This window comes from Panthera pardus, unplaced genomic scaffold, assembly GCF_024362965.1.
Source record: "Panthera pardus isolate Hobbes unplaced genomic scaffold, ASM2436296v1 HiC_scaffold_8, whole genome shotgun sequence".
Classification (NCBI taxonomy): Eukaryota; Metazoa; Chordata; class Mammalia; order Carnivora; family Felidae; genus Panthera; species Panthera pardus.
Genome location: NW_026527013.1, coordinates 74004402 through 74032336, shown reverse-complemented (window position 1 = coordinate 74032336; position 27935 = coordinate 74004402). Strand labels below are relative to the sequence as shown.

At 42.5% G+C, this 27935-nt stretch overlaps 1 protein-coding gene and 1 pseudogene across 1 annotated transcript in view; one reads left to right on the top strand and one right to left on the bottom strand.

The window, feature by feature from the left end:
* The window catches only part of RALA (RAS like proto-oncogene A), a 72946-nt gene extending 49850 nt beyond the window's left edge, over positions 1 to 23096 (top strand). Inside the window, exons 2-5 of the mRNA XM_019451105.2 lie at positions 4602 to 4754; positions 7428 to 7636; positions 12549 to 12723; positions 21111 to 23096. Of these exons, the coding sequence (XP_019306650.1) occupies positions 4641 to 4754; positions 7428 to 7636; positions 12549 to 12723; positions 21111 to 21233 (621 nt within the window). The 5' untranslated portion in view covers positions 4602 to 4640 and the 3' untranslated portion in view covers positions 21234 to 23096. The remainder of the gene's footprint in view (positions 1 to 4601; positions 4755 to 7427; positions 7637 to 12548; positions 12724 to 21110) is intronic.
* Positions 23097 to 23705: 609 nt separating this feature from the next.
* Positions 23706 to 24826, bottom strand: LOC109268018 (annexin A2-like; annotated as a pseudogene).
* Between the last annotated feature and the right edge of the window lie 3109 nt (positions 24827 to 27935).

Below are 27935 nucleotides of genomic sequence, written 5' to 3'. Positions count from 1 at the left end.
TCTCTGCCCCTCCCCTGCTCATGCTGTCTCTCTCTATGAAAATAATAAATAAACATTAAAAAAAATTTTTTTTAAAGAATTTACCAGCTAATATTTTTGCTAGACTAATAATAAGTACCTTTATTAGGAAAGTCTAAAGATAGTGAACTCTGGAAATATGAAGATCATTGGGTTTTTCACTTTTGGTGGCCAGAGAATATTTGATACCTTATTTGATAAGAGTATTCTTTATTCAGTATTGGAGAACTAGGTTGATCGTTTCTAGAAAACTTCTTAAAGTTTAAAATAGAGAGTTTAGAATTTGGATTGAAGGTTTGTGGTCTGAAGCACCTTGACCCACTTTATGTGGTAGGCTGAATAATGGCCCGAGATACTCATATCCTAATCTCTGGAATCTGTGAATCTTACTTTCTATGGCAAAAGGGACTTTGTGATTAAATCGAGGATCTTGAGATATTATTTTGGAAAATTCTGGTGGGCCTTAAATGTAATCACAAGTCTCCTTTTAAGAGGGAAGTGGAAGGAGGTTTGACTACCGTAGAAGAGAAGGCAGTATGACCACAGAAGCAGAGATTGTTGTGATGTAGCCAAGAGATGTAATTCTTTTTTCAAAGAGATTTAAGACTGTTTAAGAGCCAAGGAGTGCCAGTCTCTAAAAACTGGAAAAAGCAAGGAATACATTCTCCTCTGGAGCTTCCAGAAAGAATCTGTCCAACTGATACCTTTATTGAGCCTTAAGACTCATTTTAGATTTCTGGCAACCAGAACTGTAATACAATAAATTTGTATTATTTTAAGCCACTATAAGTTTGTAGTAATTTGTTACAGCAGCAACAGGAAATTCATACAGTATGCATACACCTCAGCTAAACATGAGGCAAGACCCTAGACCTGTGGAGTTCAACTCCATAGCCTCAGCACCAAAAGCAGTGCCTTTGTTGATGGAGGAAGGAAGAGAAGGAGGGGGAAAAATCAGGTAATTCATATTTAAGTGAATATTTTGAGCATGGTGTAGGTGTCTAATTTCTGAACGAAGCAGAGAAAAACAGCTTGAAAACTCAAAACCCACCCCTAACCAAATAGGTTCTATAGTATTATTCTAGCACATCACTTTAAAAAATTGAACAGTAGGGGCGCCTGGGTGGCTCAGTCAGTTAAGCATCTGACTCTTAATTTTGGCTCAAGTCTTGATCTCATGGTTCTGAGATCGAGCCCAGAGTTCTGAGCTCTGGTGCTGGATGTGGAGCCTGCTTACGATTCTCTCTCTCCCTCTCCCTCTGCCCCTCCCCTTCACCAGGTATCATACTATTTTTGGTGCAGTTGTAAATGAGATTGTTTTCTTAATTTCTCGTTCTGCTGCTTCTTTATTTGTGTGTAAAAATGCAACAGATTTCTGTATATTAATTTTATATGCGATTTTACTGAATTCATTTATCAGTTCTAGTAGTTTTATGGTGGTCTGCAGGGTTTTCTATGTAGAGCATCATGTCATCTGCAAATAGTGAATGTTTTACTTCTTCTTTATCAATTGGGATGCCTTTTACTTCTTTTTCTTGTCTGACTGCTGTGACTAGGACTTCCAATACTATGTTGAATGAAAGTGGTGAGTGGACATCCTTATCTTGTTCCTGAATGATGGTAGCTGTATTTTTTCCATATATATATATATATATATATATATATATATATATATATATAATAAAAATTATGTTGAAGTGTGTTCCTCTAACCTACTTTGTTGAGAGTTTTTTTCATGAATGGATATTGTACTTTGTCAAATACTTTTTCCGCATCTAATGAGATGACGATATGGTTTTTATCCTTTCTGGTGTTAATGTGTTTCTGCCTCTTTTGGATGATTATCATATGAACATCCATTAATAACGTTTTAAAAGCAACCAAACAAAAACTCTGTCCATCTATGGCCACATTTCTTCATCTTCAGAGTAAAAAAGTGCATTTCTGTACCTCCTGTTTTCTCTTCAACACACCCCATTCAGGCTGTGATTCCTACCTCACTGGTGAAATGACTTTCCCCAAGGTTATTAGCAATCTCCATCTTGCCAAAATCTAGTAATCAATTCTCTGTAAATTCTTATCTTCTTATATCTCAGCTCAGTCTCCCAGCAGGATTTGACAGTCAACCAGTTTCTATGTACAATTACTGGATTTCCTCCTGAGTGGCCACTTTTCCTCCTGAACAAGTCTGTTGAGCTGTCTCGGGGATATCTCTTCTGCTGCCTTCTCTTACCCATCTTCATCTTATCCCAAAGTGAGTTCATTCAGTTTTGTGACTTTAAATACATCTGTAGGAGCTCCTGAGTGGCTCAGTTGGCTAAGCGACTGATGCTTGATTTCATGATCTCACGGGTTCATGAGTTCAAGCCCTGCATCGGGCTCTGTGCTGACAGCACAGAGCCTGCTTGGGATTCATTCTCTTTCTCTCTCTCTCTCTCTCTATCCCTTCCCAGCTCATGCATGCACACACACTCTAGATAGATAGATAGATAGATAGATAGATAGATAGATAGATAGATAAAAATCGGTAGCTACATAGTCATGAAATGATTATAGCTGCCAGCAAGTAAGGATCATAATAGTGAGGATCATTTCCTGATTTATATAGGAACACCAGCAAGAGCATGTTCCATAAGCTACTGAGGCTTAGTATACTTAAGGCTTTTAGTTATTTGAATAAGGCTATCAGTTATCCGAAATACACTGATATTTTTCACTATTTCTGAGCAGTGATAGTCATTCACAATCTAATGATCATGTCCTTGGTACCCAGGAAAAAGGGGGGGACTCAGTTCTTGTCTGTTGAGTTGATGAAACTGCTAGCCTCCAAGTGTAGAGTCTTTACAATACACTTCACAGTGCAAACTGCTTCTGCTAAAATGTTACAGAAATAAGAACGGGATCAGAAATTGCACGGATAGTGTCAGAGTTACGCTCCACGTAGATTGAAAGCAGTCTCAAAGTATAACATGTTCATATTAAGTGGGTAGTAAGATTATGAGTTGTTTCTTTCTTTCTTTAAGACTTTTCTGTTTGGGCAAATAGTCATATGGGCGTGATTTCTGGGCAGAGCCTGAGAAGGGCCCAGCTCTTGGCTTATAGCCAGTGTGTGAGGCACAGACCCACAGTAGACTGTCCTTGCCCAGACTTGCGATTGAATCTCTAGTAGCAATGGCTACTTAATACCAGTACAGTCTAAATTACTCCCCAAGGTTGTCAGACTGAGAACATTTGTTTATTCGTTCAGCACATGCGTACTGAGTGGCTGACTTTACCCAGCCATGTTAGTCACATTAAGCATAAAGTAAACCAACTAGACTATGGCCCCTGTACTCAACCCGCTTCTGGTATGTTTGGGAAGAAGACCCATATTAAGCAACTAACACATTCAAGCAATTTCAGCTCATGATAATGGTCGTGAGGGAAAGTATCAGATGCTATATGAGCGCACAGGGCAGAGGAGAGTGTAATTTAGGTCGAGTTTCAGGTAAGACTGAGATCCAGAAACAGAGAGGTCTTAGCCAACTTGCATAAGAATATGCCAAATACAGGATACTGCATGGCAAGGGCCAAGAGGCACAGAAGAGCATCTGAAGAACTGAAGGAGGCCGGCGTGGGACTGATGCAGCCGAGTGGGGAGATGGACAGGACGGAGAGGCAGGCAGGATCAGGTGTGGTCCCGTGAGCTGCAATTTGGGAAAGCTGTCCCGGGACCAAAACAAGTCAAAAGACGCTGAGAAGGAAGGGTGCTGCAGCCACCCGCAACCCCTCGAGCCTCTAGTAACAGAAAGGCTCCTCACTTGGGCTCCACACAAGCCCCGTGTTTGCCGTGACCTCCCGGCCAAGAGACCTGCTTTGGAGCCAGAGTGACGGGGTGCCGTTAGTGTACAGCAGCACCCCAGCCTCTGGAGGATCCGGTCTCCACACACTAAGCACGTGAGGGCAGTAAACAAATGCACTTTCTGAAGAAACTGAGGGTGCACTGGGTCCAGGGATTTAAGTCAGATCGGCCATCTCCTCCACGATGTCCCTTGGGAGCTCTGATCTACAGTATTGGATTCTGTCTAATTCTGCTACCAAGTTACTGGCATGAGGTTTCTTTTATAAACTGACAGTGAGTAAGCCTTTCGATCAGCAACCTTGGTTTTTGTGTGTTTTTTGGTCAGTTGTTTCTTCCTAGACTTAGAAGAAACATCTCTTTAATTATTGCCAATAAAGGTTAATATGAAGACCAAGTGATTGGTAAGCCTGTTTTCCTAATCTGTGTGATGATGTTCTAATACATCTAATACTTCGTTATTGTCAGCGTGTGGTTGTGCTGCAAAATTTTCACCTTTGGTCATAGCTCATTACTGAAAACTAGCTATTGTAGGAGAAATGCCCTTGAGTCACATGCTTGTATTGTCATGGTGTTCTCTCATAAGTGATTCTAGAGCATGCTTCGTTTGCCGTTTGTTGAAAATCACCGCAGAATGAAAACTAGTATCTTGAAGCCCAAGGACACCTTATCTCTTTCCTACACTTGGAATTCTGAGGAAGACTGTACTGAGCATTACTTTTTTTTTTTTTTTTTATTCTTCTAGATTCTTCTTAAGCCTTTGCTGAAAACTCTTTGACACAAGATGGCTGCAAATAAGCCCAAGGGTCAGAATTCTTTGGCCTTACACAAAGTCATCATGGTGGGCAGTGGTGGTGTGGGCAAGTCCGCTCTGACTCTACAGTTCATGTATGATGAGGTAAGTGCCGATTTTATAATGGATATCGAAGTTTGGGCTTTCAGAGAGTATTTCTGTGCTTAGTTTTGGTGCTGTTTTAGGTGTATTCCTTAAGTCCTTGAAAGCTACTAATCATTTTTTCCTGTTTTTAAATTCAGAGCTATTTGTACACATGTTGATTTAACGAGTCAATAATTCAAGATCCTTAAAAACCTTTACTTTAAAAACAAAACAGAACTGGAAACAGTACCTATTTTGAAGCAAGCTAACTTTGGCTTTTTCATTTGAAGTGTTTTAATGGAGATTCCCACCTTGAATTAATAGAACTAGTAGGTAAAGTACCTAATTGAGACTTAAAGTTGACGTACATAGGTGTCCTGTGATAACTTTAACAATAGTAATGATAATAATAATTTTTTTTTAAGTTTTATTTACTACTCTCTACACCCAACGTGAGGCTTGAACTCATGACCTAGAGATCAAGAGTCACATGCACCTCCAACTCAGCCAGCCAGGTGCCCCAATAATAAAATAATTTTAATAATCATGGAGAAATCAATTGTAGTATTTGGCTTAGCATATACTCATCATTAAACAAGTAAAGGCTATGGCCCTAAAATATAATCACTAGAAGGTTACAGATTTGTGTTCCTGTATTTATGTTGGACTTTATTTCCCTAGAGTTAAGACAGCAATATAGCCTTTCCCCAGAGGGCTCTTATCAAGCCTAAATGATTTAAGAGTTGATAATCCAGTTTAAACATTTATCCTCAATTCTTCCAGTAGAAGCAGGGTTTTATGATTATTCTTTCTTACTTAATCTTCATAACAATCCTGCATGGTATGGTAGTATCCCCATTTTACGGATGAGAAAACAGAACCCCAGGGAGATTACCCAACCCAAGAAGAGTGATCTCCGATGAGTGACCAAGCTCTACGCCTGGTCTCTTGACAACAAATCCTGCAGATCCTTACCACCCGATGTCTCCTATTTCCTGCTCATCAGCATTCTGTCACACACAAAACGCTTCCATCAGTTATCTTGTTCGCTGGGGACTATAATAAAAAATTTGGAAAGAGAGGAGATTGAAATGGTACTTTAAATGAAATTGCTGATTTATCTGTTCAATCTGTTTTCCCTACTACTCATTTTAATAACTAGTCTTTCAAACTAATCACTAATTTCAGGCCCCTTCTTGACAATATGGAGGAGGTCAAAAGTAAGACTGTTCACAGGGTGCCTGAGTGGCTCAGTCGGTTAAGCATCCAACTCTTGATTTCGTCTCAGGTCATGATCTCATGTTTGTGGGTTTGAGCCCCTCATCTGGCTCTGCACTGACAGTGTAGTAGTGCCTGCTTGGGATTCTCTCTTACCCTCTCTCTCTGCCCCTCACCCACTGTGTGCATGTTCTCTCTCTTTCTCTCTCTCTCTCTCTCAAAATAAATAAATAAAAAAACTTTTAAAAAAGGTAAGACTGCTCACATACCTTACATTTGATGAATGCTTAACTTTTCATTTAGTATTGATAAATACTAATATTCACCATAGTATCTGATGTGCTATCTGAATATTTGTATTTGATATTCATAAATATGCAAATAAAAATTAGCATGTAAATATGGTAGAATGTCCCATAGCCTTTATAGTTACAAATACACTGTGTTCGTATTTTTAATAATTATTTAGTGAGCGTCTACATGTTTCAGGCATGTTCTAAGCTCTGGGAGATGGAGTGATGAGTAGAATAGTCAAGTCCCTACTCCCAAGGGTTAAATTCTAGTAGAGGGATATAGACATTGAGCCAATATATAAGAACATATCAGATAATGAAAATACTTATAGGAACTAATAAAAAAAACCCTACAAAAGTGTGTATGTATACATCCTTACATGCTAACAATGATACAGTGATCAAAAATATCAAGGGGAGATTTATAGAGTTGAAGATAGATGTGGGAATGTAAAGTTGTTTAGTTGTACTATTATTTTAAAAATCAGATGTTTAGAGAGAGATCTAAAAGTTCATGATTTGCCACTCTACTGAGTAGTATAAGCCACTTTTTTGATTTGGTTCATTTTAGAAAAGAGATTTCACAACTCTCAATGCTTACCTAAATATTGAGTTACTTTCAAGTTATTTCCACAATTCTGGCATGAAAATTTATATTTAGTGTCACATTGAAAAGAATTTTTATGTATTTGATTAAATATATTTATAATCAGGGTGCCTGGGTGGCTTGGTCGGTTAAGCGTCCGACTTCGGCTCAGGTCATGATCTCACGGTCCGTGAGTTCGAGCCCCGCGTCGGGCTCTGTGCTGACAGCTCAGAGCCTGGAGCCTGTTTCAGATTCTGTGTCTCCCTCTCTCTCTGCCCCTCCCCTCTTCATGCTCTGTCTCTCTCTGTCTCAAAAATAAATAAACGTTAAAAAAAAATTTTTTTTTAAATATATGTGTAATAGCTTTTGTAGGTATGGTGTTTTAAGGAAGAAAACAGCACCGTTTTCAAGCTGTAAACAGTCTAGACTTAATCATTTAACCCTGGCTTTTTACAAATGTCGAAGCCACCAAATTACCTAAAATGAAAATTTAAATTAATGAGTTTTTACTATCGGGGAAACCTGAATGAAAAGTACATGGGACCTCTCTGTACTATTTCAGCAGCTTCACGTGAATCTCTATTTCATCTTCTGTAGTTTGTGGAGGACTACGAGCCTACCAAAGCGGACAGCTATCGGAAGAAGGTCGTGCTGGATGGGGAGGAAGTGCAGATCGATATCTTGGATACAGCTGGGCAGGAGGATTACGCTGCAATTAGAGACAACTACTTTCGGAGTGGGGAGGGTTTCCTCTGTGTCTTCTCGATTACAGAAATGGAATCCTTTGCAGCCACAGCCGACTTCAGGTGTGTCAGGGACGAATGCTGTTGTACAGGTGTCCTCCCCAGAAACAAGTGGACAACCAGAGGTGGTTACTTGTTAGTCTTTCCCTCTGCGTGCAGTTGTGTTTATTCCCTCTTTGATGGTAGTGCGTGACTCCATCCACAGTGCATGTACACTCAGGTGTTCCGTGTACGTCGTGTAATCTTCCAGCCATCCCCGTGCCCTCTGTATTGGCGCGTGAGATGGTGGCAGCCTCAGTCCCCAAAGTCTGTTAGGCGTTACTGGAGTATTTCTCTTCAGAGTACAGTACTGATGCTGCTGGAATAGTTGATGCTTGGATCACATCATGGAGCTCTGACCCAGATTTCAGATCTTTCTGCGTTAGTCACTGGCTTTACAGCACCTGTGTGATGCTGAGCGGGCACATCGCCATCCTCCTCACCACACAGATGCCCCGACAGTGCACACCGATTATCTTAATAGAAGTAGGGGCGCCTGGGTGGCTCAGTCGGTGAAGCGTCCGACTTCAGCTCAGGTCATGATCTCGTGGTTTGTGAATCCAAGCCTCACATCGGGCTCTGTGCTGACAGCTTGGAGCCTGGGGCCTGCTTCAGATTGTGTCTCCCTCTCTCTCTGCCTCTCCCCCACTTGTGCTCTGTCTCTCTCTGTCTATCAAAAATAAATAAATGTAAAAAAAAAAATTAATAGAAGTAATAATACCGTAGAGTGGTACACTGGGTTGTGTGATACAATAGTTTTTATATCTCACTTACTATTTGCCTAATCAAATTCTGTCATCCATTTGGTTTGCAGGGGGGCGGTTGGTGAAGGGAAGAGGGGTTCTTTTTTTTGTTTGTTTTGTTTTTTGAGGGGGGAGAGGGGTTCTAAGGGAAATATGCCATGAATAAGTTCTTGAATAGCCTCAGTTACTACATGCGTAATCAAAAGTAGTCTTTTTTTTTTTTAATTTTTTTTAAATGTATATTTATTTTTGTTAGAGACAGAGCACAAGTGGGGGAGGGGCAGAGAGAGGGAGACACAGGATCCAAAGCAGGCTCCAGGCTCTAGGCTGTCAGCACAGAACCTGACGCGGGGCTCGAACTCACAAACCGTGAGATCATGACCTGAGCCGAAGTCAGACGCTTAACCGACTGAGCCACCCAGGCGCCCCAAAAGTAGTCTTTAATTATATATTTTTTATTTCTGTTTAAGTGTTTGCCTTGATATAAGGGACACAAAAGAAGCATGTGGTGAACCCTCTGTTTTCAAGATTCACACAGCCTAGATGATGAAGGCCTGAAACCAAGAGCAAGGTAGTGACAGAGTAGGAGATGTGGGCAGTGATGATTACAGGGACCAGGAGAGGAGAGGAGCTCAGAGGCCTTCTTGAGATAGATGAGCATGAAGGATGAGAAGGATTTCCACAGATAAGGAAAGAAGTTTTCCAGCACTTGAGCAAGAACTGAACCTGGGCTTACATAAAGCCTCCTTTCCGTGTGCATTCGAAAGTGTCAAGAACTCAGGGAATCTCAAGGACAAAACACGTCATTGAGAAATTTTTAAAATGCACATCTATTTGTAAAATTAACTTTGTTGTCTCGAAAGAAGGAGTTACGTATGGGATAAAGTGCACACGGTGGCAGGCCCTGCTAACTTACAGTCCTGGGAGACGTGTTGAAAGTTAGAGAACTGTCAGTGCTTATTCACTCATTCAGCACATATTTGAGCGCTTACTATGGAGCAAGTCCTGTTCTAGGTGATGGGATAAATGTGTCACCGTAGTTGCCAAAGCCAAAGTGGTGTCTCAAGGGAATAAAGAGAGTAAGAATCTTGGGCTGTGGCTTTTACAGAAAATAAGTGAATCATTCATTACTCTTCTGTTGTCCCTCCAGTGTGTTGCCCTTCCCATAACAGTCCCGATGACTCAGTGGCGACACAGGAAAGGCATTTTTGAGACAGTCCGAGTGGTTGCGCTCCACCTGGTCTGACCTGCAGAGTGTGGCACCAGCGGCGGCTCCTCTCTTCAGCCTTCCTGGGCCTCCTTGTCCCCAGGGCGGAACCCACTGCTTGCTCCTCTGTGTGCAGAGTGCCTGCCCCCACTCTGAGAGCACACTCGCTGCACTTGTAGCATCAGCTTGATTTGCATGTGTTTTTCCTGACCAGGAGAAAACTCTTGAGAGCAGGACCCATTTCCTATCCACCTGAGGATCCCCGGGACCCATATTTGGTACCGTTCCTGGCATATATCATACAGGGCATGTTTAGTAAACGTTTGATAGAAATGTTAGAAAATGTTCTTTTTTTTTTTTTCTGGTTCTCACTTTTCTTATGTCAAAAATGAAAAAGTTGGACCAGTTTATAAAAGTACTTTCCTATTCTAAAATTCTATAATAGCCTCTAAAACTCCGCTTAAAGGGAGCATCACATTAAGTCAAATGCGTAGGAAGGTTGTAGATATAGCAGTGCCTTTCTCTGACATCCAGGAAAGTAGCTAATTAAAACCAGCTAATTAACTCTCATGAATATTGTCTTCTCACCTCTGAACCCAGAAGGTCCAGGCTTTCCAACGCCACATTTCTGATAGCATTAATCACACTGTATTTTCAGTATTGGTCTTCCTGGAGCATTGGACTCAGTAACTTATGAGGTATTTATTAAGAAATAAGTTAATGACTATATCTACATGCGACCAGAAGTACTGGTCACAAATGCCAGAGTCAGTCTCTGGTGGTTAGTGAGATTAAGTGGTAAGTCAGGTGTTGTTAACATCTTAGTGTGAGGCTGTTGATCACAAAGGAAACTGGTTAAGGAGGTTACAGCAAATTTGTTGTCACCAGCAGTAGAAAAAGATTTAGACTGGCTGATATCCCCTTCACAAATACGTCATAAATTTAATAGTAGTGATGGTGAGTGTTGACGTGCTCTTTGCAAGAGATCATGTGGATGGTAGACAACATCACAGCCCTGTAGTACAGCTTAGCATGTGTCACCAAGTCCCTGTGCCTGGCTGACATTGTAACTTCCTAAAAGGATGGGTAATAGGCTAAGTACCAGTCAGTGGAAGATGGAGGTGACTATATGGTCTACAATCTGTTCACGGTAGAAAAACTAGGAATTAAAAAAAAAAAAAAAATTAGGGGGACCTGGATGGCCCAGTCAGTTAGCATCTGACTCTTGATTTTGGCTCACGTCATGATGTCACAGTTCATGGGATTGAGCCCTGTGTCAGGATCAGGAACTGGGTGCGGAGCCTGCTTAAGATTCTCTCTCTCTCCCTTTCTCTCAGCCGCTCCCTCTCTCTCTGTCTCTCTTTTTCTCTCTCTCTCTCAAAAAAAGAAAGAAAAACTAGGAATTCAGGTCCAAAGAGCTGCCTACAAACACTGAGTCTGTTAGAATATTTACAACAACATCGGAAATCAGGTGAATGAAGTGATATGAAAGGTAGTAACACTGCCTAATACTCATACAGTGCTCACCACACACTAGACACTTCGAAGCATTAACAAGACAAGCCAGATACTAGCGAATTTCATGGATTCTAAGGCACCCATTTTTTACATCTTATCTCTTAAAATCAGAAGCACAAAATCTAAGAAGCACAAAATGGACAAATCTGAGATCAAGGCTTGATGAAGATTCATACTCAGTCTCTCAAATGTATCTTATCATGATAGATCCTCGCAAAACCAGGTATACTCTGCTGACCTGTCATCCCAATAATCCCTTTAATTTTCTCGTTTTCTCTTAGTCTGAACTATTTGTGTTCCTGTAGTTCCAACGTCTTTTAATAATTTCAGAGGGGAGGCACCGGTAAGTTAGCAAGAAAGTGTTGATTTTATAAGAAAACCACTTTCTCCAACACAGTAATAATAATGATTAAGAACAGCTAACGTTTACTGAATATTTACTACGTGCTGGGCACAACTCTAAGTACTTTGCGTTTCATCCTCATAGCAACCTTATAAGGAAGGTATTATTGTTAGCCCCATGTTACGCATGGGAAACTGAGGCAAAGAAGTACTTTGCTCACAGTCACCTAAGAAGGACAGAGAGCCATGATACCTTTGGAACTGGTGACAGCATATAACTTCTCTGTGAATACAAAAGCTGTACTCCAGAGCAGACTTGCAGAGATTTCTGGCATGTGTGGGGTTTTTTAAAACATTTGGTAGGACCATTGATATGATGTAATAGGAATGGCACTCTCTCCCTCTGTGGTCTTCCTCCCCAAATCCCATGACCCCAATTTAATCATGAGAAAAACATCAGACAAATACCAGTTGAGAGATTTTCTACAAATTAGCTGACCAGCACGTCTCAAAACTGTCAAGGTCATCAAAACCAAGGCAAGTCTGAGAACTGTCAGAGTCACATGGAATCTAAGGCAAGATGACAGCTAAATGTCATGTGGTGTCCTGGATGGGATCTTAGGACAGGAGGGAAAAACTGAAAACATCTGAATAAAATTTGGACTTCAGCTAATAATGATGTATCAAGATTGGTCCCTTCGCTATGATAAATGTACCACGCTGACGTAAGGTGTTAACAGTAGGGGAAACAGGGTGTGGAGAATACGGCAACTCTCTGCACTGTCTTCACTACTTTTTGCAAATCTAAAACCATCCTTACGTTGAAAGCTTATTTTCAAAAACACTTGGAGGAAGTAGCCTTTGACACTTTGATTTTGTGCCTCCACTACCATATTGCTACTCTCTTCAGTGTATTTTCCCTTCAACAGTGAAGTGTGTAATTCAAGTGGTTGGTGGTAGAATAAGGAAGAGGTGCAGCACACGCCCTACCGTGCCATGAATGAGTTAATTGTTGTTATGTAGACACACATACACGTAAAGGCTAATGGCAGATGGTGTTAGTTATTTTGTTAGCTTAACCTGTGGGGGTGATACTAATATTTCTTTCTCATTTTCTTTTATCCAGGGAGCAGATCTTAAGAGTAAAAGAAGATGAGAATGTTCCATTTCTGCTGGTTGGTAACAAATCAGATTTAGAAGATAAAAGGCAGGTTTCTGTAGAAGAGGCGAAAACCAGAGCCGACCAGTGGAATGTCAACTATGTGGAAACATCTGCTAAAACTCGAGCTAATGTTGACAAGGTAAAGGGTGGCTGTCCTTACTGCTACATCACGTTAATAAGCCGATTTGCTTTAACTCAGCTGCATTTTGTCCAGAGATTTGTGAAACTTTCAAATGGTGATTTAGTATGTGCTGATTATTATCTGCCCTAAATGCTCAAGTGCAACATGTTAGGCATTTCTCACTTCACCTTGTCCTCAGGCTCCCAAGAGACATTAAAACATGAGACACCACAGCTAAGTGGTTTTTTTCTAGCGCTAACAGGATTTCTGACCCGAATCGCTGCCTTTTCTTAATTTTTCTTTTTTCTTACCCTGAGCGGCTGGATAATTTAGAAGTGTCCTCTGAGCTGACACCTGCCCAGCCCTATTTAAGTTCTCAAAAGTAAAGGTACCTCCAAAGACAAAGGAGCCCCAGATAAGAGGGCTTTGAAATCTGTTACTACACCTATGCCCCTACCCTCACCTCTGTTTCCCCCTGAGCCCTCTTCTTTGTCCACATTGGCCCTTCGCCGAGTCCAGGCCAGGAACACCCTTGCCTTGTTCCTGGGAACCTGCCCACATACGTTATTTCATGCTGCTGCCGAGACCTGCGTCTTCAGTGTTTAGGAAGACTGAGGCACCGCCCCCTTGAGCCCTCCACATGAGGCCTCTTTTAGCCTCCAAGCATCTAGGCTCTACTGAGTGCCTCTCAAACTCTAACTGGCAGAAGTGTCTATGAAACTTAATACACATGGATTCCTGGGTCTTACCCCCAGAGATTTTGCTTCATTTGCTGTGGGGTGGGACCTGAGAATTTGCATTTCTAGGAAGCTCTAGGTGGTACAGACTGTGGCCTGGTGGACCACACTTTGAGTAACACTGCTCTGGGTGGCTTTAAGTTTTAGCGAACTGGTCTGCTTGTGCCTGTAGACTCGTAATACCAATACAGAAATCATTGGGTTAAAAAAAATTAGTCTTTCTTTTCATTTGCTATGGGTTTTTTTTTTTTTTAAGTTTATTTATTTAGTTTGAGAGAGTATGCATGAGCAAGTAGAGGAGGGGCAGAGAGAGAGAGAGAGACAGACAGTCCCAAGCAGGGTCCGCAGTGTCGGCACAGAGCCCAACACGGGGCTCAAACTCACAAACCATGAGATCATGACACGAGCCAAAACCAAGAGTTGGACACTCGACCAACTGAGCCACCCAGGCACCCCCAATTACTGTAGGTCTTAAGGTAATGTCACAATACTGTCTTAAGCTGATTAAATTTCTTGTCACATGGTGAGATTCCTGTAGTTCCAAGAGATCTGTACAAAATGAGTGTTATAAGATTTCTACATAGTCTATACCAGTTTTCTCCAAAGTTATGGCAAATGTATTTAAAGTACTAATAAAAATAGGTTTTAAAGTTCAGTGTGTTTGGGGTTTTGAAAGGCAGCATTGAATATTAGTGTGTGTGTGTGTGTGTGTGTGTGTGTGTGTGTTTCGTTTCTTCCAAACTGATGAGCAGTTGTAGAACATACTCTAAAACCTATTCAGACTAAGGACAGTGGGTCCAAGAGGTGAGCAGTAACCACAAAAGCTATGGAGCGGTCATTATAACAATCTCTGTGCTGTCATCTGCTGGCGTGAATTTTTTGCCATATGCATGTATTTTCAAAAGAGGAAAGTTGAAAGTGTAGGGCTATTTTAGTTACTCTGGCTGTGTAACAAAATATACCCCCAAAACTTATGGGTGAAAGTAACCATTTATTATGCTCATGGAATCTCTGGGCCAAAGTTTTGGACAGATCACAGTGGAGTTGGCTCGTTTCAGTTCCACAGTGTCTCATGCCTCAGCTGAAAAGCTTGAAGTCTGGGAACTGGAAGCATCTTCAATTAGGTTCTGTTCTTTTCTTTCTTTTTTTTTTTTTTTTCAATTTTTTTTTTAATGTTTATTTATTTTTGAGAGAGAGAGAGAGAGAGAGAGAGAGAGAGAGTGTGTGAACAGGGGAGGGGCAGAGAGAGTGAGACACAGAATCCGAAGCAGCCTCCAGGCTCCAAGCTGTCAGCACAGAGCCTGATACGGAGCTCGAACCCACGAACCATGAGATCATGACCTGAGCCAAAGTCAGAAGCTTAACTGACTGAGGCATCCAGGCCCTCTGATTAAGTTCTAAAGACTGTCCACACATGCCTGATCCAGGCAGTTGACACTGGCTGTTGTCCAGGGATGGCTCGGTTCCTCGCCATGTAACCTTTTCTGTTGTGTCCTACTTTAGGCTTTCTTAGAGCAAGAGCCAGTGTCACAAGAGAATAAGAACCAGGCAGAAACCATGTCATCTTTTATGACCTAGACAGGGAAGTTACTCAGCATTATTTCCACTTCATTCTGTTGGCTGGAGTAGTCGCAAGCCCTACCCAGGTTTGGGAGGAAGGGGAATGGTCTCCACGTGCTGATGGAGAATGGTAAGATGCTGGAAGAGTGCGTAGGGAGTATTGCTGTGGCCGGTTTTGCAAAGTATCGTCTGTACTCAAGGGTCACCTCTCCAAAGCAAAATTACATTAAATGTGGACGCTTATAAACCAAGGTACGGGGGCAGAGCAGGGTGGGGGTGGGCGCCTGGGTGATTCAGTCGGTTGAGCGTCCAACTCTTGATTTTGGCTCAGGTAATGATCTCGCAGTTCGTGGGATTGAGCCCCACGTTGGGATCCACATTAAATGTAGAGCCTGCTTAAGATTCTGTTTTCCTTTGCCTGTCCTCCCACTTGCACGGATGCACACTCAGATAGATAGATAGATAGATAGATAGATAAATAGAAAGAAAGAAAGAAAGAAAGAAAGAAAGAAAGAAAGAAAGAAAGAAAGAAAGGTACAAGTTCATATGGAATACTGTAACTTGATGTACTACTCACCCTGAGGAGTGACTGCCAGATAAAATACCTCAGTGGCTAAATAAAAGTAACTTGCAGCAACTATTCAGTTTCTAGAATTAGGTTATATTTGGTTTCTTGCTGAGGAAATAATGTTAATAGGTAAAGGAGCTAATATTCAATGGTGTCTGCAAGACCCAGGCACTGTGGCCAGCACAGACCATTTGTCTTTAACTCTGTAAGGCATACTCTTCTCGTGCTCACTGTTTAGATGCGGAAAAGAAGTGGAAAGATTATACACCTGATTCAACTTCAAAAGGCCTGTGATGGCATCTGCTGGCTCTGGGTGCAGCCAACCCTGGTGCTCGTGTCATTTCTGCACTGTTTTACTCGACACAATGGTGTCTCCTGTGGTGTCCCCCAGGCTGTATGTCGCCCGCTACTGGAAGCCTGGCACAGATTGTCGGGGGGTGGCAAGTGTTAATACTGGCTCCTATTAAACTGGCATGTATCTTGTTTGTCACAAAAAACGAATACTAGCTCCTTACAAGAGTAAGGTCTCATGTCTTGTCCTCATCTGGATTCCAAATAGACCATTGGGTTGAAGTTTCAAAGAGGCAGATTTTGAATCCTCCCTGTGAAAAGCTTCAGGACCATCAGAGTGGTTGAGCCGGCTCGAGAGGGAGAGAGAGAGAGAGAGGAGAGGGAGAGGGAGATGGGGCCTCGCCTGTCGCAGAGGCCATGCCTGTCACAGAGGAGTCACCCAGAGGCAGAGGACCACATGGAAAACCTGCTTGTGGACTCACTGGGTGCCAGGTTCATCTGATGACCTTGTTAGTAGCCTTCTAGCTAAATGCTCCGGCTCTTTAAATCATGGCTCCAAGGTTGCTCTTAATTTTTTTTTTTTTTAAGGTTGCTTTTAATTTTTAAGGAACATCTTGGAGTAATGGAAACAGATTGAGCAAGTAGATGTCAAAAAGGAGAGTGTGATTTATTATGTCAGGAGAGCCAATTTAGGTTGGGGAAAGAATTATAGGAGAAATGTAGTCTGTTTATTTTTAAGTGTTTTCATTAAAAACATGAACACATGCTTATTATATAAAGAAAAATCTGTAATATGGAGAAAAAGTGAGTCACTCCCCTCCCCTTCCTGTAAGGTAACCAACCACTGCTGATCAGGTGGCGACACACCTGATCATTTTAAAATTCATTTAAAATCATTTTAAAATGTCTAAATTATATCATTTTAAAATGTCTAAATTTCCAGACATTTATCTACACTTACAGACCGGCGTGTAGAATCTGAGGGAAAGCTTGTGTTTGCTTGTTTTCCCCCCATATAAATAGGACTTTTGTAGTGTATGTAGCACATTTATATACATATGGTGTATATACAACATATATATAGTATTTCTGTGTATGTAGATCATGTATTTCTGTAGTTTGCTTTGTAAATTTCATAACAGATGTAGTTGTTTCCATGCCGTTACATATAGACATACCACATTCTTGTAAACATCTAGGAAGTGTTTCATAGTTGGGCTTTTTCGTAATTCAGCCATTTTCCCGTGAGTGACGTGCCGATTGCCCGCTGTGTCTTCTCTCACAGCAGTGCTGCGGTGAGCTTTCTGTGCACCCATGCAAGGTGCATTGTGAATTTTAATAACCGGGTGCCCTCCAGAAAGCGTCCTTACTTGCACCAAAACCCTCTCCCCACTGTCTTCCCAGCACCAGGTAAAGCAACCTTTCAGAGTCACCGGGGAGGTGGCTAAACCATTGTTTCTTGATAATTAATGAGACGTGTTATAGTTGATTCATGGGCCATTCCATTTGTACATTTTCTGTGAACTCTGAAATTACTTTCTTTTCTGCCCATTGATCTTACGGCTTTATTATTTTGATTCCTAAAGCGTACTTTATAGTAAAGACATTAACCATTTGTCCATTTATGTCTGTTGTGGATATTGTCTCCTAATCCATACTACATCTTCTAACTTGGCTGACTCTTGTCTTTTGCCATGGAAAAACACTAGGGATTATGTTGTGAAATCTTTCAGTGTTTCCCTTTCTGACTCGTGGGTTCTGTGGCTTTCTTAGAAAAGCTGTCTCCCATCCTAAACTTAAAAACAATTAGAAAGTTAAAAAAAACTTACCTATAATTTTTTCCCTTCTTTTTTGTTGGCTTTTATGGTAGATCCTTAATCTGTTTGAAAATTTAATATTGTCTAAGTGCTTAAACAAACAAGGCAGAGGTTTAGATTTAAGCTAATGTCTGTTGCTGCTTTTCAAAAGAGAGGTGTTTGTCGTTTCTAGTAACTTTTGTTTTTTCAGCTGTAAGTATTGTAAGCCTAGCATTCTGAGCCTGTTTGTATGTTTATCTAGTTTTGTCTTATTTTGACTTGTGTGAGAAGGATATCCTGTGATCTCTACTCTGGATTTAGAAGAGCCAAATTTTGTGTATACCAGGTTGCCCTAAAATGGGAATGGGAAAAGAAAGGAGACAGGAGAAGAAGAGGTGGGAGCAAACAGAGAAAAGTAATTTTGAAGAGTCTATATTAAAAAAAGTCAAAGGCAGCCCTGCGCTTTGGGGATGATCATGTGCCTGAGGTTGTCGAAGCCAACCCTTTATTCTTTTTTATTTTTATTTTTTTAGAGAGAGAGAGAGAGAGAGAGAACACGCAAGTGGGGGAGAGGGACAAAGAGAGAGAGAAAGATTGAATCCCAAGCAGGCATCACACTCAGCACAGAACCTAACACAGGGCTTGATCCCACGACCCTGAGATCATGACCTGATCTGAAATCAAGAGTTGGACACTCAGCCACCTGAGCCACCCAGGCACCCCCACAGCCCTTTATTCTTATCCCTAGTTATGCGTGTCCTTCCATGTGGCCGTTGGAACAGAGCTTCCATTAGCTTTAGCTCATTATAGTAGCTGTTGCAGACTTTACAAGTTCCCCACAGCGTTTGCTAGTTAAGATGACCTTGGCAATTTCTAATAGGGATTCATTTGAAGTTCACTGCGGATACTTATCTAAAATTAGAAATTAAACCTTCTTCTGATGTCTATTCCATAGTGATAAGTCCACATCTGAAAGCCGCAGGGGAGTCCTCGGATATTACACGTAGCTAGTTTGGAAGCTCCCTGCCCTGATGGCCAACTGTGGACTCGAAGCACAGGGTTCTGAAATCTCCATCCTGGGGAAGCTGAGCCCATGGGCCCATGGGGTCTGTGTCACCTGTGTGTTTTGGTCTCCTGCATCCTCTGTGGATGTTCTTTGCTCACTTTTTCCCTGTTTTAACCATTCCCCTCACCTTGAGTGTTGGTCCTGTGTCCATTTGACTTAACCCACTAGTCTCTGATTGTTCCTTGCCTTATTATTTTATTTTTAATAGCCTCGTTGCTTTCTGACTGACTTTTTGTTTTTCACTCCAGATCAGGAATAGGCCACTTTGTCTAAGAAATGCTGGTTCCGTTGGCAGGAATGGTATTTAGCAGCCAAAGCCTGGGGACTAATTTGCTTATTGCTGTTGGGCTGTCGTTGCTTTGTGTCCCTTCAGTGAAGTGCTGGCACATATGTATTCTTACAAGGAAGCAAATCCTGAGAGGCCACCGTTACTTCTGATTCAGGTTTAGCACTCGGGATTTTGACCCCTCTTCTCTTACACTGGAAGTCTTGGTTCCTAACCCACATCAATATAATTGCTCCCTTACACTGTCCTGTAGCATCTGTATAAAACTGTTCAAAAGGACGATACCACTGCTACTGGTAACAGCCAAGTTACAAAGTGATGTTGGAGATCCGTCTTTTTTATTTGTTGAGCTTTTGTTTTTGTTTTTCTGTTCGGCTTCTCTTCTGAGACGTACATTCTGTATACTGTGTTTTAAAGTCCCTCGAAATAATCCTGTCCCCCGTAGGATTATGTCACCAACTCTACGTATAGTCTTATTTGTTTTAGTTTGATTCTCAGTTTTTGGTCCAGTTTCATTTTTCAAGACGTAAGACATGTCCATTTCCAAAATAGAAGTTGTATAACGAGATGTATTCAGAGATGCCTCACTGTTCCCTGTACCCTGTTCCCTTCATCCTCAAAATAATACTAGTGTTTGGTTTCATTGTTTCTACCTCACATGCAGGCGGATCCACGTAACCCATATTCTACACACACACAGGCTCACTCTCTACCTGTGCTTTTCGGCGCCTTGCTTTTCCAGTCGGTCTCCTTTAGAGAGCTGGAGGCATGTTTGAAAAGGCACACTGGCCGTTACGTAACCCACATTTGTTGACCTAACAGCATTCAGAATGCACAAGCTAACCAGAATTTTTTAAATGTTTGGGTTTTTTTTTTGTTTTTTTTTTTTAAACGTTTATTTATTTTTGAGACAGAGAGAGACAGAGCATGAACGGGGGAGGGGCAGAGAGAGAGGGTGACACAGAATCGAAGTAGGCTCCAGGCTCTGAGCCATCAGCCCAGAGCCTGACGCGAGGCTCGAACTCACGGACCGCGAGATCGTGACCTGAGCTGAAGTCGGACGCTCAACCGACTGAGCCACCCAGGCGCCCCAAAATGTTTGTTTTTAATCGGTGTGGTGTCACTTCTTATTTCATGTTCTTGAGAAAAATAAAAAAATAAAATAGAAGTAATAACTGAATTTTTTAATTCAGAATTTGGGTATAAACCATAAAAGTTATTCATCCATTCATCACACACATAACTATTCGTGTACAGTGTGAGCCCTTATCCTTCTAGGCCCTTGTCTGTCTGCACTCAGACATTTGCTATTGATATTTAACTTTTGAGTTGTTACATTAGTAATTTTTAAATTATTATACTAATATCTCTCCTTTGCCAGTTTCTAGACATCAAGACAGACTTGATAAATTCTTAGCCTCTGGTATCAAAATGACAAAGGAAGCACTCACTTTCCTTAGCTTTGTTTCTAAAAATGGACCTGAGGAAAAACCAGTTATTAAATATAAATTTTGTTAAACATAAATTAATTACTTTTAAAGATGAACTGGTAAGATACATTTATTAATTGTAAATTGCTCAAAGACGGTCCATTGAATTTTGTCTTTGGAGCTATCATCACTCGTCTTGAAAGTTGGGATGGGAAGATCAGGTTATATTTTGTGAACATTTCTACCAAAAAGCATAACTCAGAACATTTCCCGATTTTCCCAGTGTACTTGAAGAAGACTCTAGTTTTGTGCTTTCCTGTCCCTACACGCCTCAAACAGGAGCTCTTTTTTTTTTTAATGTTTATTTGAGAGAAAGAGAGCACGCATGGGTGGGGGAGGGGCAGAGATGGGGAGAGAGAATCCCAAGCCGGCTTCACACTCAGTGCAGAACCCAGAGCCCAACACGGGGCTCGATCCCACGACCACAAGGTCACAACCTGAACTGATATCAGGAGTCAGACTCTCAACCAACAGAGCCACCCAGGTGGCCCCCAGACAAAAGCTCTTAAGTAGTTACTCTTACTTATTCCCAAGGTTTACCACTCCGGTTCCAAGAAGTACCAAGCTCATACTGTCTGGTGGCTTTATTTACCCTATTTTTTTCTTTCTAGGTATTTTTTGACTTAATGAGGGAAATTCGAGCCAGAAAAATGGAAGACAGCAAAGAAAAGAATGGAAAAAAGAAGAGGAAAAGTTTAGCCAAGAGAATCAGAGAAAGATGCTGCATTTTATAATCGAAGTCCAAACTCCTTTCTTATCTTGACCATACTAATAAATATAATTTATAAGCATTGCCATTGAAGGCTCAATTGACTGAAATTACTTTAACGATTTGGAAATTGTTATGTATCACTAAAAGCATGAATTGGAACTGCACTGAGAGTCAAATTCACTTAAAAAAGAAATTAATGTGGCTTCACCAAGAAGCAGAGTTCAACTTCTCTCATAATTGCCTACATTTATCGCGGTCCTGAATGTAGCGTATGGGCTTGTGTGTCGCGGGCAGTCTTTCTGGAACTGTTAGAGCCGAGACGGGGTGGGAGGGATGAGAGGAAAGGCTACTTCCTCTGGTTTATTACAAAGCTTAAATTTTATATCATTTTAAAATGTCTTGGTCTTCTACTGCCTTGAAAAATGACAATTGTGAACATGGTAGTTAAACTGTACCACTTTTTTTTAACCATTGTTATGCAAAATATAGAAGAAAAGTTATTGGCATGATTGTTGCATATAGTTAAATTGAGAGTAATTCATCTGTGAACCTGCATTAATTACCTGGTGATTAACGTAGAAAAGTGATGTAAACTTGTACATGGAAATTTTTGAATATGCCTTAATTTAGAAACTGAAAAGTACCCGGTTGTGTCATTCTGGATGTGTCCCCGCTGGTGCCGTGGGCCCATTGCCCCACGTGTCCTGGTGAGAGTATTTGCCTGGTATGGAGTACAACTTTTGTATAGACGATTCTTGCAAAATAACTGTCTGCTAGGAGTCTGTCCAAACTTAAAATGTGTGCCATACTCTGGTTCTCGAAAGTAAGGGTCCAGAGCTCCTTGATCGCTTTTCATTAACCATAAGGTAGTTTGACATGAAGGGCCAGCCCATACTTGTAAGATAATTGTAGACTGTGGGGATTCAGTACAGTTGTTTCAGTGAACCCTCGGTCCCTGGAACTCCCTTTTTACAAGTGGTGAGCGTGTGTTAAGTTGTTGGTCTCTCGGGAGCAGGGCACAGGAAAGGTGTCGTTAATGCTAATGCATTTTGCACTAGAACATTCGGGAAGGTGTGCGTGCTTGCGGCCGGCTCATTTCTACATTTGCACTTAGGAGGTGACAGTTTGGCTGCGGGAGAGTTACCGGGAGTCCCTGTAGTCCGTGTTCATAATGGAGAACACCGGAGCCACACTTTCCTAACGCTAACATCACGCAGTGAACCCCGAGTATGGTGCAGAAGGCATGTTTGGCATCTGCAGACCGAACACCAGCCTGTGTCGCCCTGGCGTGCCGTGCCCACTGGAGGAATTCTAGCATGCTGTTTGGGAACATAATTTCAATGGGAAATATACCACTGTCCAGATTTTTGTTATCTTCTTCAGAATGGGGCTAAGACGGCTAATTCAATAAACTTTGTCTTTCTTTTTGCTCAGTCCTGATTTCAACAAGTGAAAAATGCATTCAGGCGTTCCAGGTAACGGGTGTGTATGTGAAGTTAACAAAAATAGGCTTTTTAGGAACTCAGCTCTTTAGATATTACATCTGACTTGTCATGTTAAATATTTGTCCTCAAAGGGTTTGAGATGTACATCTTCCGTTTCGTATTTTTCATAGGCTATGCCGTGTGCAGAATTCAAGTTACCAATGTAACCCTGGCCCCGCGGGCCCGGCGGTCTCCGTGTGTACTCATCACAGTCTTATTTAACCAGGGGTCCTAACCACTAACATTGTGACTTTGCTTTGAGACCTTTCCTCTCCTGGGTACTGAGGTGCTATGAAGCCAACTGACAAAGACGCATCACATGTCTTAGGCTGATGCCACTACCCGATTGGTTTATTTGCAATTTGAGCCATTTAAAGACCAATAAACTTCCTTTTTTTAAATGCTTGTGGTGTTACTTGATGTTTACAATATATGTAACATGTAAAATTCAGACGACCCGACCTGGGCCTCTTCATCAGAGATTTTAAAGCCACTGAGTGTCTTGAACTCTCAGTTTAGGGCTTTCTTTTGAGTGATGCCAGATTTCCTGGATAATAGAGTCATTGCTCAGGCTCAGGGAGGGCTCAGAAATGGGAGGACCCCATGTGCACGATTACGTGGAAGATACCGTTATGCGGTCACAACTGCGCATTACTTTTAGAAGACTGCCAAACTAAAATGGCTGGGGGCCAGCTTTATATCATGTTCTAATCGGAATGATCCCCAGAGACCATTTAATTTCCAATTGTGGCAGGAGTAACCATGCTGTTACCTACCATTCCTTTCTTTTCTTTCTTTTTCCTTCCTTCCTTCCTTCCTTCCTTCCTTCCTTCCTTCCTTCCTTCATTTCTCCTTTTTTCTTTCTTGTTGATAAAGTAAAAATTTGGATTATTCATCTGTTCATGACACAGTACACAAGAGGCAAAGCGTTTCACATAGGTGTCCCTTCCAACTCCCTGAAATGTTAATTTCTTTCACTAAAAAGACTAGACATGAGAGGCAGACGGTGCTTAGGCAACTGAAATAAAGATGGTGAGGGGACACTGCTAAGGTCATCCTCACGGGGACGGGCACAAGGGGGCTGTCAGTCACAAGCTATTTTCTAAAACTTAGCTGGAAACAAAGCACCACTCCTGGCCGCTCCTGCTGTCGTGGGCCTGAGTCACCCCCATCACACAGGTATGGCAACGCTTTCTGATGGTTGCCCTTCCTGTCTTGCTGGATGCTATACTATGGGGACTTGCTGTACTTTCTCATGAATTCAGACCTCATTTTCACCAGGTCCGCTGCACTGCGAGAGACCATGATTCTAGTCAGGATTTTATCGTGAGTATCCTTGCCCTTCATGGAGTCGTACAGTCAGCAGAATACTGGGGCTTGTCCTGAATGCACTGGACCGGGTTCAGGAAAACATCTTCCAGGTGTCCTTTGACTCCTTGATGCTCTCCAGCATGTCATAGCTCAGTAGCTTTTTATCCCTGGAAGTAGCCAGACACTTTCTGGAGGTGACACACTCTTCACTCATGGTGCGGATCCACTTGAACACATCAGTTCCTTTCCTCTTCACTCCAGCATCATAGAGATCCTGGGCATCTTGGTCAGTCGGTTTATGATCGATGACAGAGTCGTCTTCCATTCTACCCTTTTTGAGGGCAACCGTCGGCTTGCAGAAGTCACCAGATGTGTCAGAAACGATGTCCTCCAGATCAGTCTTGTACATTTCCTTGTAGATTCTGTTAATTTCTTGAAGCTCCTGGTTGGTCCTTGAGCAGATGATCTCAGTGAGAGAGTCCCCATCAGTCCCTAGCCCCTTCATGGAGGTTTTCAGCTCAGAAGCATCACACGGAGCAGGTGGCTGGACAAGGCTAACTTCAGAGCTGATGCAAGTTTCTTTTTGGTCCTTCTCTGGTAGGCAAAGGCAATATCCTCTGTTCTTGGTGCGGTTGGTCAAAATGTTGACAATGGTGACCTCATCCACACCTTTGGTCTTGATGGTCATTTCAGTGTTCAGAGGATCACTCTCAGGCTGATCAAGATTGGTGTGCTCTTGGACGGACCTGTATGCACTTGGGAATGTGGAGTGATCACCCTCCAAACTGAGCTTGGAGAGAATTTCATGAACAGCAGACATTTTTTTTAAAGTTTTATTTACTTATTTTGAGAGAGAGACAGAGAACACCAGTGGGGGCGAGGCAGAGAGAGGAGAGAGAGAATCCCAAGCAGGCTCTGCACTGTCAGCACAGATCCCGACTCGGGGCTCGATCTCAAAAACCGTGAGATCATGACCTGAGCCAAAATCAAGAAGAGTCGGACATTTAACCGACCGAGCGGGCCAGGTGCCCCACTTTTCTTAGTTAATTCATAAGCAGTGCCAGAATGAGCACATATAAGTTATAACTGGCATAGTTTTAACCTCACTGGACCCATGTTTAACACCAGTATGGGGTATGATGTTACATATATACCAAACAGAGGTTAGATTAAATTCTGGTCTTAAACTAAATCAGAGTTTCATGTCTCACCATTCTGGGACAAGGACATAAAACTTAATATTTGGCAACCATCAAAGCATTTACCAAAAGTTCCTGTAAAGATTTCAAAGTAATGCTTTTGATTTAACCCAGTGTTAGAAGTCTCCTTTAGCAAATTACTTAGGAAGTCAAGAGTGGCAGGTCAATAGAGGTCTTCATTCATGCCTTCCATTTTCTGTAGATTTGTATATCCCCCACCGTGGGCACTGCTGGGAATATAGCAGATGAAGGACAAACATGAGTCAGAGACAATTACAGAGATTCACACGGAAGAAACTACCCCGGTGTCCCATGACGATGGAGAGGAAGTTAAAAAACAACAACAAAGATTAGGTATTCGGCCTCCTTACTCTGGGCTAGACCGCCTATTTCTTATGATTGTCAACATGAAAAATAATTAAACTGTGCATCCTATATGCAAGATAGTGTATATATGTATTTAATTTTAGTGTTAATCCTATGAGGTAGGTGCTATCATTTACCCCTATTTTGCAGATGAAGAAACTGAGGCCAAAGAACAGCAGAATAACTTGCCCCGGGGCCACAAAGCTAGCAACTGTTACCTGGCACTGGAAGCATAGTGGTCTGGCTCCGTGCACAATGCAGAGTGGAGATGAGAATTCATGGTGGGAGACACCCCACACGTCCCCAAGGCTGCAGCCGAGAACGAGAGGTGGAGGCGAAGGGGCCTCCTATGTGTACAGCCTGGTTGCTGAGACAAAGACCAAGCGCCGAGAGGGAAAACTTTGTGCAGAGCTCAGCTGTGGAGTCAAGCCTTACAGCATTTTTCCCATAACGTCAGGAAGGAGTCAGCCTGCCTCTGGCAGGCCGGAAATCTCCTCCCATATTTTCTTAAATGCAGAATGACTTTCCAGGCCTTTGCTCCAGCAGCCCCACACAGGGCAGGGGCCTGGAGGCAGGCGGGAGGGAGCTTGGCCGTCAGTCCGTATTCTCCGTCTTTACAGGACGCCGTTTCTGGGGATGGGGAGGGGCCTGGGGAGCACTGAACTGTGCTCAAGAGAGGCCATGAGAGAGAGAGCACTGAACTGTGCTCAAGAGAGGCCATGAGGCCTGTGATAACTTGCATGGCTAATCTGATAGAAGAACAAGATTCCTTTTATCAAAAGCCCCGATGAAAACAAACAGCTGAAGTGTAAAGGTGTTTGCAAGCAGCTAGCAGGAAATGCCCCTAAGGGCAGAGTGTTTGAAACACCCAGGGGCCCCTGGGTGGCTCAGTCCGTTAAGCGTCCGACTCTTGGTTCTCTGGCTCAGGTCACGATCTCACGGTTGGTGTGTGGGAGCCCCGCATCGGACTCTGCACTGACAGTGCGGAGCCTGCTTGGGATTCTCTCTCTCCCCCTCTCTCTGTCCCTACCCTGCTTGTGCTGTCTCTCTCTCAAAATGAACTTAAGAAAAAGAAAAAGAAAAGAAACAGCCAAAATACAAGAGTGTGTTGGATTGGAAGGGAAAGGAACAGATAGATATGAAAGCCAACATCTGGGCCCCAGCTGAAAGGTGGGTGGAGGAAGGGTGAAGAATTTCAGCCTGTAACCCCGAGAGTTGTGCGCAGACTAATCTTTGCAAAGGATGCCAGATGTCGTGGAAAGACACGGAGATGTATTTTCTAGAGTCCTGGAGGTTGGCTTAGGAGGGGCCGTAGCCAAGATTCCCTCAGATTACAGGCCAGAAGCGGGAAGTAACTTGCCTAAAATCACACAAGTGATGTAAGAGCCAGAATTAAAGCACAGGTCTTGGCTTCTAATTCCTTGTGAGTGGGGGAGGGGTAGAGAGAGGGAGAGAGAGAGAATCCCAAATGGGCTCTGCAGCATCAGTGGGGGCTCGAGCCTACAAACTGTGAGATGATGGCCTGAGGCAAAATCAAGAGTCCAATGCTAACCGACTGAGCCCCCCCAGGCGCCCCTGAGGGTGCTTTAAATGGAGATAGCTCGGGGCACCTGGGGGGCTCAGTCTATTAAGCATCCAACTCAATTTCAGCTCAGGCCATCATCTCACAGTTGGTGGGATCGAGCCCCACTGACAGCATGGATCCTGCTTGGGACTCTCTCCCTCTCTCTCTCAAAACAAATAAATAAACATTTAAAAATAAAATAAAGTAAAAATAAATGGAGACAGCACAAGAGAGACTAAGGTTTCCAGAACCTGGTGAACCGGATTCCAGTCCAGCCTCTGTTGCTTCTCTCCGGCCTTGAGGAGAGAGTCGGCGGATTTCAGATTCTTGATTGTAAAACAGGCATGCACGGCCTTCCTCCTAGGATTACTGTGAGGACCGCAGCGAAGTCCTCACCATTTTTGCTACAGGGCATGGATTTCGTATATGCAGAGGAAGGTTTTCACCGTGCCTGGCCCCCAGTTCCCAACCAAACCCGTGTCTGTGTGACATTCTGTTTGGCATTGATTAAACTGTGCAGATGCCTTCCTGAGCCCGTCTATTTCACGCTGACAGGTGAGAAAAAAGGAACTAGGAAACTTGTTGAAGGAGCCAGAGATTCAGGTTGTCCCACATCGGTCCTCAGCGAATCTTAGCCCTGAATGGACCCTCCGATGACGAGTCACGGGGACTGGAAAGTGAGGTCTGCAGAGACCGGGTGGCCTGTGCAATGTCACAGCAGGAAAGGCAGAATGAAGACAGTCCTGCTCTGCTGGCTGAGTCCACTCCATGCGGTTCTATCCCACTCTGGTACCTCATGA